General features: G+C 39.3%; 1 protein-coding gene across 2 annotated transcripts in view; it reads right to left on the reverse strand.

Moving 5' to 3' along the window:
• Window positions 1–3,692: 3,692 nt before the first annotated feature.
• PRSS35 (serine protease 35) overlaps window positions 3,693–12,208 on the reverse strand; it is a 12,609-nt gene continuing 4,093 nt past the window's right edge. For both annotated transcript variants that reach the window (XM_037733966.1, XM_017515782.2), the window contains exon 2: window positions 3,693–5,118. In XM_037733966.1, coding sequence (XP_037589894.1) covers window positions 3,860–5,098 — 1,239 coding nt within the window. In that variant the 5' untranslated portion in view covers window positions 5,099–5,118 and the 3' untranslated portion in view covers window positions 3,693–3,859. The remainder of the gene's footprint in view (window positions 5,119–12,208) is intronic.

Genomic DNA, 12,208 nt, shown 5'->3' on the forward strand with positions numbered 1-12,208 from the left:
TTTTTTGAGATGGAGTTTTGCTCTCTTTGTTGCCCAGACTGGGGGAGTGGCATGATCTCAGCTCACTGCAACCTCTGCCTCCTGGGTTCAAGCAAGTCTCCTGTCTCAGCCTCCCAAGTAGCTGGAATTACAAGTGCGCACCACCACACTTGGCTAATTTTGTATTTTTAGTAAAGACAGGGTTTTGCCATGTTGATCAGGCTGGTCTCGAACCCCTGACCTCAGTTGATCCACCCGCCCCTGTCTCCCAAAGTGCTGGGATTACAGGCATGAGCCACTGCACCCGGCCCAATGATCTTTTATAAACTCTTCTTATAGTCTTTTCTTATTCTGATATTCTTTCTATGAAATAAGAATTTAAAAGAATTATTCAATCTACAAGTAAGAAGGGTAAAAATGTGTCCAGAACTCTGATCTTCGTTATTGCTATGGTCTGAATGTTTATATCCCTCCAAAGTTTATATGCTAAAACCTAACCCCAAAGGTGAGAAGGTGATAGTATTAAGAGGCAGGGTATGTAGGAGGTAATTAGGTCATGAGGGCTCCTGCCTCATAACTGGGATTAATTCTCTCATAGAAGGGGCTTGAGTAAGCTTGTGTGCCCCTTCCACCACATGAGGACACAACAAAAAAGGTGCATCTATGAGGCATGGACCTTCATCAGACACTAAATCTACTGATGCCTCGATCTTGGACTTTCCAGCCTCCAGAACTGTGAACAATAAATTTCTATCGTTTAAGAGTTCCCAGTCTAAAGTATTGTGCTATAGCAGCCTAAATGGACTAAGACAATCAAACATTATTTAAATCTTTTTCAAAATAAACATTGGATTAACTAAGAAGCATACCAAAAACGAAAAAAATGTTAAGTTGCCTCTGCTCACAAACTTTTGTTTGAACAAGAAAAAACATAAATAAAATATGTTATTTAGATAAAGAGGGAATGCCATAATTTTAAATTTCAGTTGTTTTGAAAATGGTTATTTGAATTCCACCCCGGTAAGATTCCCAAGACAATAAGTCAGTTCAGTCCTTTGCACAGAGTAGATATCATGTATGCATGTAAGTATGTTTGTTTAGCTAAATGAGTTCAGTCTAATTCTCAATTTCAAATCTGATAAACATAACAGAAAAAGTACATGAAGCAAAACTTTCTGGTTAATACAATACATTTTAGTGTTCCTAAATAAGTCATATAAGATTCATGACTCAACTGGAAAAGAAAAGTGCATGGCAAAAAAAAAGAAGAAAAAGAAAACCTCTAGCCAGGTGTACTGGTGCATGTCTGTTATCCCAGCTACTTGCAAGGTTGAGGTGGGAGAATCTCTTGAGCTCAGAAGTTCAAGACTGCAGTGAGGGGTAATTGTGCCACCTGGGCAACAGAGTAAGACTATTTCTAAAAAAGAAAACAAGAAAAAAGCTCTACAAATTAAATAAGCTGAATTTTATATTTTTGAAAAGTATATTGAACAATGATTTTAAGAATTATATATAAAATGAATATATACTCAGAATTTAACTTTAAGTACCAAACTATTTTATTAAGCACCAAAAGGTATTCTAAACTTACTCAAATCCTAGGAGTTATATTCAAAAACAAAGACAAAGATTGTGTGTGTGTGTCTGTGTGTTTACAAGTGTGTAATATGCAAAAATGACCTTGGAACATTTTTGTTTCCACAATCACATAGATGTTTTCCCCACTAAAAACTGAGCAACACTTTGAGTCAATAGCCCTATTCCACTAGAAACAATAATAAAATCCTACTCAGTGAAATGTGCTTAGAATTAAATCAAATCATTAAAAAAATAAAATGGCAGTTAATACTTGCTGAAATTCTGCATACGAAACATATATGGCTGGGCATGGTGGCTCAAATTTGTAATCCCAACACTTTAATGCCAAAGCAGAAGGATCACTTGAGGCCAGGAGTTTGAGACTAGGCTGGCCAATGTAGCAAGACTCCATCTCTACTTCAATTAAACAAAAAATTAAAAAGCATACATACAGATACAGTAGGAGTTATAGCTAATTTATTTTTCTTAATTTTTGTGGAATTGTTTTCAAGAGATTCACATTATAAAAGAATCTGCACTTGTACTGAATTTCTGCTGTTTTGAACACAGTTTACAAAATCATTAATTATAAGCAATTATTTCTTGGCATACTAGCCAAGAGTATAACTCCCCATTATTAAAAAATAGATTTTAAACTCTGGCAGAATCAATGACTTGAGTGTGTCATGAGAGAAGAGAATGTGGCCTTAGAAACTGTCAGAAAGAACAGACCAGACCAGAAATAAGGCCTGCAATTGTTGAATTTTAGGGTGTACTTGATTATAGATCACTAAAACTCTTTAAACATAATGCCCTGAACTATTTCCCTTTTACAGCCTTTTAGCAAATATTTGTTTGTTCAAGAGATACACATTGAGTGCCTACTCTGTGTTTTGCCCCAGGGCAGTCACTGGACTCCGCTTACACTACATGATGGCCAGAAGGAGTGTTGCAGAATCTTCTTTTAAAAGTCATAGTCATAAATTTTATTCATATCTAAAGGACATATCTAAAATTACTAATCAGAGAATTCACCCTATAGTCCTCATACAAAAGCTGGATTTTGTCAAGAAGAAAAAGCTTCTTTCTTTGAAAAGATTACAGAATTATTTGTCCTAAAAATGTAGCACTTCATACATAGACGGTATAGCATAAAATGATGTGGCTTTCAACGCATGATCATTCATAATTTGTGAAATGTCTTCACTATGCATACATGAAAAGTCTATATTTTGAGGATTAGCTAAATAAAAACTTGAGATCTTAAGATGTCTTGGCTTCCCTATTTCTAAACTAGATTTATTTCATAGAACAAACTATTTCTTCCACTTTTAAATAATACACATTGTAATTGTTATTTTTTAAAGCAATAAAACAGTTAATAGTTTTGTTTATAATGCTTGCTTTTTCTTCTGATTTGTAATTCTTCAAAAAAAACAAAAAAAACTAAATGTCTCAGACCCAACAGAAAACACAATATAAACACTGACAGCAAGAGCTGAATGGATCCATCTCAGAGTAGTACAAATTGTGTTGAACTTTTTGTCTCTATTCTGATACTGTGTTAGCATCTACCTTTATCTATGCAATTTCACATTTAATACACAACCAGCATCCTATTAGATTCTTCTTAGAGTAGGACCCTGAGAATAAGTCCATTCGGAAATCGCATGTTATTTATAGTACCAGCTTGAAGTTTTAAAGTGTATCTAATTTTTAAGAAGGCAACAAAATTTTCCTAGAAATGAAACTCATCATCATGTAAAAAAAAGTATATAATTGGCATTGAAATGAATATCTAGTTTCAATATCTGTACCTACACTTTTTTTTTGTTTGTTTGTTTGTTTTGAGATAGAGTCTGGCTGTTTCACCCAGGCTAGAGTGCAGTGGTGCGTCCTAGGCTCACTGCAACCTCTGACTCCCGGGTTCAAGTGATTCTCCTGCCTCAGCCTCCCAAGTAGCTGGGACTACAGGCACCCGCCACCACCCCGGCTAATTTTTGTATTTTTAGTAGAGATGGAGTTTCACTATGTTGGCCAGGTTGGTCTTGAACTCCTGACCTCATGATCCGCCCACTTCGGCCTCCCAAAGTGCAGGGATTACAGGCGTGAGCCACTGCGTCCAGCCATCTGTATCTATACATTTTTTTAAATGGATGAAAATCTCCTGGTTTTGAAAAATGTTGAAATGCTATTGACAGGGTTCAAGTCCAGACATAACCTATGAAGTGCTCTCACTACAATAATCAGAGCTGGTTTTCTCTGTAATTTAGACGATACACCGCCCTGTTTCAGGTCTCTGTCAGCCGTAAGCACAATTGGCGTCGTTCCCGTGAATCCAGAGGCAAATCTGGGCATATTTGAGCGGAGTGATGCGAACAGCAACGTTGTAGTCCTTCTGAACCCCGTGGACATCCACCCACTGGTGGCCTGAGTAGACGGCAATGATTTTGCGCTTCCAATTCTTTTTGTCTGGATCTTTCAGACGCAGATAAACCCCAGAACCGGTGGAGCCCGACTCAGCATCGCAGTATTGGTATAGGAGATCACTGGATTCGTCGGACACACTGCAAAACCGATAGACCAACTGGTCGGCCCTGTCGCTATCAAATCCTGAGAAGTGGATCATTCCACCAGGCATTTTCTTGATGGTTGGGCTGATTCCGAGTTCCATGTATTTCTTTTTGTGAGCTCGCTTCAGCTCCAGAAGAGCATAGTCATAGTCCAAGGCAGCGTCTCCCGAGCCGCCTCGTGCCCAGCCTTTTGGAATGTGGGTATTCTTGACCCGGGTCCACTGGAAGGAAGGTCTCCCTTCGGAAGCCCTCTGACCCCGGCCAGACTGTTTTCTTCGTCTCCCACCCTTGGCTCTCTCCTGCAGATGCTCTCTGGTACCCTCCCTTCGGTCACCACTAGCTTCTCTCCTGCTCCTCTTAGCACCTCGACGTTTCTTACCTCCACCTTTATTCCTCATCTTCAACAACCCTACCCTGAGCTTTTTACTCCCTTTGACGTAGTCCCTTCCATCATGAACACAGTGGGCGGCAGTCAGAACGTGCTGAGGGGAAATGAGAATGCCACTACAGCCAGTGGACAGCTTCACGGCTGTGCTGAAAGGGAAATTGGTTAAGAACCTTTTGTCCAAGATGCTGAACCTGCTGTCGGTGCCATACACCTGTCTCTTTCTCCTAACAGATGCCCCCTTTGTGGTGATATTTTGAGTTGGCTCAAGGACCAAATCTTGAACTTTCACCCTGGTTAAGGTTCGGGTGCCGTTCTCAAAGACAGTCTCATAGGAAAGGTAATTCTCCAATTCAGAAAGGCTGGGAGTTGGCAGTTCTTTCTGGCATTCAATGCCACACACTGTATTTACCATCATCTTAGCATCCGCCTGAAATGCGGGGCTGGTGAGGTGGAAAGTCCTCTCGCTGACAATCCGCGGTACCCTTCTCAAGTACCACATGAAATCCTGTTCCATTTCAGATCCAGCAATGAGGGTCCACCCAGGGGTGAAAAATATCAACCAAAGTAGCATATTTTCCATTTTGCTCTTCTAATTTTGTCCTTAAAAATAGAAAAAGAAAGAGAAGCTTTACAATTTCTTCTTTTTGAATCCTAATTATCTATTTCATTTAGGCCTTGGATCCTAAATGTACCTTCACCACAAAGACATGTCCTTATTTTCACCTTACCTAGATTTTACTGAGATTAGATAAACACTGGTACGTGGGTTCACACAGACTTCCAAAATCAGTAAGTTGTTTTTCACCCAACCTTCCCTCCACCAGCCCTGATGCGTCTCGCTTCCAGCCCGACCTGTCATCTCCACCTGTCATCTTCCCCAGCAGCACAGGGCCTGAGAGAGTAGAATAGGGTAGGAGGTTGGGATCCTCTGTCACCAAAGCCATGCTCTTCTCCCTGGGTATCCTACAACTTTATAACCAGATGATTTAGAAATAAAGATAGCAGCAAATGTCCTGCAGTCTTTTCCCACATGTAGCTACTTAAAAACAGGGATCATAACTTCATCTCTAGACTGTAATTGCCTAGCACAGAGCTCAAAAAGCTGCTCATTGGATCCAGTGAATGTCCATGAACCAGGATTTGCAGCCCAAGCTGATGTGAAGGTGCAATGCAAATGGCTGGATCATGTTTTAAAGCAGTAGGAGTATCAGCAATAAATTGGTTAATCTGCTGTTGATCAGCTTCAATTTTTATAAAACTCCTGGCCATAAAAAGAAAATATAAAACACAGGCTATTTTATGCTAAAGAAAAAGGTACCATGCATTTTTAAAAAACAAAGTTATGCTTGAAACCACCATCTAAGCAAAGCAGCATACAAAGTGTCTTATGGTGGGACTTTACTGCATATTAAAATTATTTGTAAGAATTTATGAATTACAGGCTGTCGTCTAGATTTGCCATTTGGGGGGATATGATAATGGTTAGATATCCCTTTTCACCATAGGTCTCACCATCTAAGACCAATGTTCTTGTGTTATTTAAATATTGTTAAAGGTGCCAGTACTTAATAAATTATATAATACCTCTTCTACTGTTCACATCTTCTTGCCCTTTTTTCTCTTCTTGAGGCTCACTGGCATGTACCTGTATCTATTTAGTGGAACTGATCTTTGCTCGGAGGTGGGGGTAGTAGGAGCACACTGGAGCAGCAATTTTGAATCTCTGTGTCGCTACTATTTGTGACACTATGCTCCAAGTCATTTTTAACTAATAGTTAAAATATCAAGACTTAAGCAAATGATTTGTACTTTGTATAAATCAGAGGCAATTCAATATTCACTTATTCTTACAATAGTTTCATCCTCAATGCTTTCTGATAAGCTTTTTTTTTTTTTTTTTTTTTGCATGGAAAAGAAAACACATTCAGAATGTTAGCAATGGCCCACAGACACTGTACCACAGAGTACATCCACAGGATGTGTGCACGGGCACAAAAGGCAAAAGTCAACCCTGGTGCAGAGTTCAATATCGGTGGCCCTCGATACAACGGAAATTATTTTGCCATATATAAGTACAACAACTTTATTAACAAACTAAAACATTCTTTCGATCGAACAAAAATGTATGCTACATTAACCTATTTATTGTTTAAACATGAGATATTAATGAAACATAACATAATTAATTTGAAACATTATACATTTGGAAATATTAAGCGGGCCGGTATGGTAGCTCACACCTGTAATCCCAGCACTTTGGGAGGCTAAGATGAGAAGATCGCTTAAATCCAGGAGTTCAAGACCAGCCTGGGAAGCTACTCGAGAGGCTGAGGTGGGAGGATCACTTGAACCCAGAAATTCAAGGCTGCAGCAAGCCATGATCAGCAGCCTGGTCAACAAAGTGAGACCGTGTCTCAAAAAGAAGAGAAAAGGAAGGGAGAGGAGGGGCAGGGAGGGGAGGGGAGAGGGAAATCTGTACTTATTCACAATATTTTCTAATCATCAGCACTGCAAAGCAGTAATTACATCAGCAAGGATTTTGTAGAGCCACTTAGTATTTTATTTTGTCTTCTATGCAATTTTTCACAATCAGTATTTCATCAAGTTTATTTAATTAGATCAAAGTGAAAAAGGCTCACAACTCAATAACTCTACTGAGCTCTTGAAATTGTAGTTCCCAGGATGAAAACTTATATCCTTGGCTGGAAAAAAAAAGTGAAAATTGAAGAGTTATTTTCTGCCACTTAGTTTATCAACAAACCAAAATAGACTAAAATGGTATATATCATTATACATATTTTTAAATCTACTTGATTCTCAGCAAAATTTCAATCAACAGAGTTGTTTTGGTGTGGGAAACTTTTAAGTCGCATTTTCACTTAGCTCTTTATGACAACAGCCGTCTACTTTGTACTTAATATATGTTTACACCAAACCTTGAAAGTCAGCCAAATATCCTTGTCAAGTCAGCCGAATATCCTTGTCAAGTCAGCCGGATATCCACGCTGGTGTATCTTAACGCTTGAAACTAGTGATCTCAGGAGGAATAAACATGCGAAAGGCATTCCTGGGCAAAATAAAGGACATCTTAATAGTGATACTGTGATATTTTTTTCCCCAGTTAGGTTTGTCCTGAGCCATAATTCTGTAGCCAGACTTTTAAGAAAGCCTTATCAAAGTTGAATTGTATTTAAGTATAATTTTATTTCTGGCTATATAGATGACACTGGTTTATAAAGCTATTATTCTTGTCAAAGGCCTTGGCCAGTACTTTGGAAATTTCCAATGCCATTAGTCCCTTTGAAACCATGATTGGTACAAAGCAATGATTCGATTTACTGAATGATAATACCAATGATACAGGAGTGGTTTTCCTGCTGTGTGTTCATGTTCACATTCTCACAGCAGTTACAAATGGTGTTGAGAGCCCAAATCTTGGTTGCTCACCAAAAGGAAACACCAGAGTGGGGGTTCTCAAAGGACAGTCCCTAAACTAGTAGCTTCAGCATTACCTGGGAACTTGTTAAAAATGCTAATTCTCAGGGCCTGCCCCAGAACTACTGTTAGAAACTCTCATGAAAGGGTGGTGGAGAGTGGTCCCAGCTAGGTCTATCCAGCCCTCCAGACGACTTTGACACTCAGTAAAGTTTAAGAACCATTACAGTAGCCAAGGCTCTGGGGCAGCAGCGTGAGCCACACCCCAGAAGGTGGTCTTTCCAAGGACGATAGCTTACCTGGGTTTTAAATGACATCTGCTTCATCTTTGTGTACAAAATCAATTTATTCTGACCTTACTCTTTCAGTATGTTAGCAACTGACAATATCAAATCACTCAGCCAATGGATAAAGAACAAAAATATCTTACTTTTGTTTTTATTTATTTTATTTTTTGAGATGTGGTCTGGCTCTATCCCCCAAGCTAGAGTACAGTGGTGTGATCCTAGCTCACGCCACTGCACTCCATAGTGCATCATATGTCTCAAATAATGAAATTCATAAGGTTTATATGTAATGCCTACAATATCTCATACTACAGATCATACAATGGTATTGGTTCACCAGCCCTGCCTGGTGCCCTTTGAGGGAGCTCTGTGCAGTACACCACAGGAATAAAAGCCATGCCCACTTCTACACGTGGGCATGGGAAGGGCAGAGCTTTGTAATATGACCTCAGAATCACAGTAATCAGAGGACACAGATTTAGTTAGCCTAATTTGGCCTGTAATTTAAAATTGGGCAAATGTTTAAGGACACTTTCTTTTGGAAAATCTAAGTTTGTCTTGTGGTAAAATGTCAATGTGGCATAAATGATAGGTCTTACTGATAGAGCAAACCACAGTTAGTTCAGTGGATACTTCTGGATATGCCCGTTATCCAAAAAACACTAACTCATTGATCTAAAAAGACATGGTCCCGATTGATGGGGCAGCTGTAATATTTTTAAAGTCTAACATCCCTTGTCTTCTCCATCCCCCTCATTACTCCTGTCTTCCAAAATCACTGTGACCTTCACTGTCAATGGCTTGGGTTTGGGACTTCAAATTCCAAATTTGGCTAATGAAAGTGAAGCTGCAGTCATTGCCCTCCACCGCTGTGAGTTAGCATACACATAGCTCATTATGAGTTGGATCCTGAAGGCAGATAGAGTAGAAGGGAATTAAAGAAGAAGTAAGAATGTCTGTGTACGTAGACCAACTCTTACTGATGGAAGAGATGTAATTACACATCTGTACCCGGTCTATTAACAGAAGTGATCATACTGAACTACGAGATCACTTACTATTATCCTTTTGTTATCTGTTTATAGCTTCTTAGAAATGTGATTGCTGACAGTGTTGAGAGTATTTGTGTACCTAAACCAGCATAGTGGTTATGAGTGCAGTCCAAGGAGTGAGAAGGCTTGGGCTCAATTCTCATCTTCACCGCTTATCAGGCATGTGCATGTGGGAAGTTCATTAACCCTCGAAGTTTCACTTTCCTCATCTGCAAAGTGGGGATAATATTATAGTAACTTCTACTTCATAACATTGTTGTGGAGATTAAACGAGATGATATACGCAAAGAATTACTACTGAGCCCAGAGGATAGTAAGCAGTTAATACATGTTATTTTATAATTATTATTCTACCTTAATTGGTGAATTTACATCACTTCAAAATAGGTTATTATATAAACCAAAATTAGAGACCCTGTAGTTTTCTAAAATGTCCATTTTACAGTCAAATATTTTTATATAAGCATAGTTTCCAACTCACTCTAAAATTGCCTTCTTTGTTTGGTTTTTTTTTTTTTGCTCAAGGACAGCTTCACTTTAGAGACTTCCCAAATGAATGCTTTCCTAATTACTCATTTCTATGAATATCCGTAGCTCTGTAATATATTTTTTCTTGTTGCTATTAAACTTAAGTGTGATCAAACACTACGGAGCCACAAAACACTTAAATTGCATTTTCTGTGTCTTATTTATAGCCTGGATCTACACTGGGAATTTTGGAACTGCATCAGACCCTCAGCCTAAAAAGAAACAGAGTCTATGTCAACATAATTACTCTAAGGGAGTCATCTACAATGAAAGAAAACTCCACTTTCTGAGTGAGTCTATCTAGAGTATATAAAATCCTATGATGAAACGACATAATTACGCCTTAAGGCTCAGTTTCTCTTTTGTATTTCATTTTTTACCCTAGAAGTTTATAGTCCAGCTTAGATAAAGCAGGTAAACTAATGAAAGATTAGATGGCTGTCCACTATATTAACAGTTCAAATCAATTTTTTTCTTGTCTGTGAGAAAGCAAAGATGCTGACTTACCATTGTAGGACCTGCACAGCTTTCCTTCACCAGCTGACAGATTCACAATTGCTCACGCCTTTCTTTTCACCTGATTCCTTGTAATGTCTAGTGAGGTACTTGTCCTTATTTATGTAAATAGTATGTTGCCATGGGACACAACTCTGCATTGATCCCCATAGCTGCTGTGGGTCAGGAACTACTCAGTCATATCAGTGACACTGCAGGGCCAACACCACCCTCTACTTTAGCGTGTGTGTTAGGACACACCAATGACTGCATGACCACCTTTTAAAACCTGGCTGTCCTCTAGCTAGCCATCTGCAATCCCAACCACCTGTCCTTCCCGACACCACTGGCTTTGCTTCCCTGCATATCTAAATGTGAAGACATGCTCTCATCTCTTCCTGTACTTTCATCCTCCACCTACTCAGGATTGACACACAACAGGGGGACACTGGGGCCTGGCCAAATGCTTCTGAATAACTGCAGTAAGAAGTGGCTTAGGCAAAAGTCCACAGCAGGAGAGGAGGACAGCTACAAGTGACAGTAAACAGGAGTAAAGCAAGCACTAAAGAAAGCGGTTATGACAATTGTAAAAACTTTTCATAGTCAATTTTATTTTGGGGGAACAGATGCTGAGGAGAAGGAGTATCTTGTGAAAGCTAATTCCTGACCCACTGAAGTGTTCCCTCCCTGACAGCAGCACTGCATGGAGGCAACATTTAAGTTAGAAAGTGTATGAGAAAATAGCAGTGTCTGTAACGTAATAAAAGTGGGGAGTAAGAACCAGGGTGTTTCAATGACTATGGGGGCAGTGGGCTTTGAAGCCAAATCAACTTAAGTATAGTTACCACCTGTTACACTGTGATCTTGTGAAGGTTACCTAATCTCTCCAAACATTATTTCCCACATTTATTAGATATGGATATTTTAGAATATTTTTCTGAGAAACTAATATGATAAGCAAAATGCCCAGAGCACAGCAAGCACTCAACGAAGATTAAAGCAAATGTTATTAATACCAAACAGAGGGAGCCAACACTCAGGTAGATATTAACAAGGTGTTTCATACATCTCTAACTGCCTGACTGTGGTATGCTAAATATCCTAATCCCCAGGACCTGTGAATATTTGCCACACACAGGAAAAAGGACTTTACAAGTGTGATTACGTTAAGGATTTTAAGATGAAGAGTTTACTCTGGGTTATCCAGGTGGGTTTAATGCAATCACGGGACCCATATAAGAAGGAGGCAGACGGGTTAAGAGCGAGAAGAGCTGCAAGATGGAAGCCGAGGCTAGAGTGATGCAGGACCCGTGCGCTGAGGAATGTGAGTGGCCTCTAGATGCTGAAAAAGGTAAGGAAAAAGTATTTCCTAGAACTTTCAGAAGGAGAAATATAAATGAAAATGTGTTATCCTAAGAAAAAAAATGCAGAAATGCAATTTTAAAACTAAAAACAGAAGATCATGATTAAAACTTTAGATGTCTGATCTCCAGATGCATAAGATAATAAATTTGTGTTGTTTTAAGCCACTAAGTTTTTGGTAATCTGTTACAGCAGTAATAGGAAATGAATACACTTACAAAGGTAAGAATTGCATTTTTACAGCAGTCTACCTGACTTTAGAAAAAAAAGAAGTAGTAGGGAGTGGCTGTGCGCTGTGGCTCACGCCTGGAATCCCAGCAGTTTGGGAGGCTGAGGTGGGTGGATCACTTGAGGTAAGGAGTTCCAGACCAGCCTGGCCAACATGGTAAAAACTCACCTCTACTAAAAATACAAAAATTAGCCAGGAGTGGTGGCGCACATCCGTAATCCCAGCTACTAGGGAGGCTAAGGCAAGAGAATTGGGGAGCAGACGTTGCAGTAAGCCACGATCACACCCCCACACTCCAGCCT

The sequence above is a fragment of the Cebus imitator genome, unplaced genomic scaffold, assembly GCF_001604975.1.
Source record: "Cebus imitator isolate Cc_AM_T3 unplaced genomic scaffold, Cebus_imitator-1.0 Scaffold558, whole genome shotgun sequence".
Taxonomy (NCBI): domain Eukaryota; kingdom Metazoa; phylum Chordata; class Mammalia; order Primates; family Cebidae; genus Cebus; species Cebus imitator.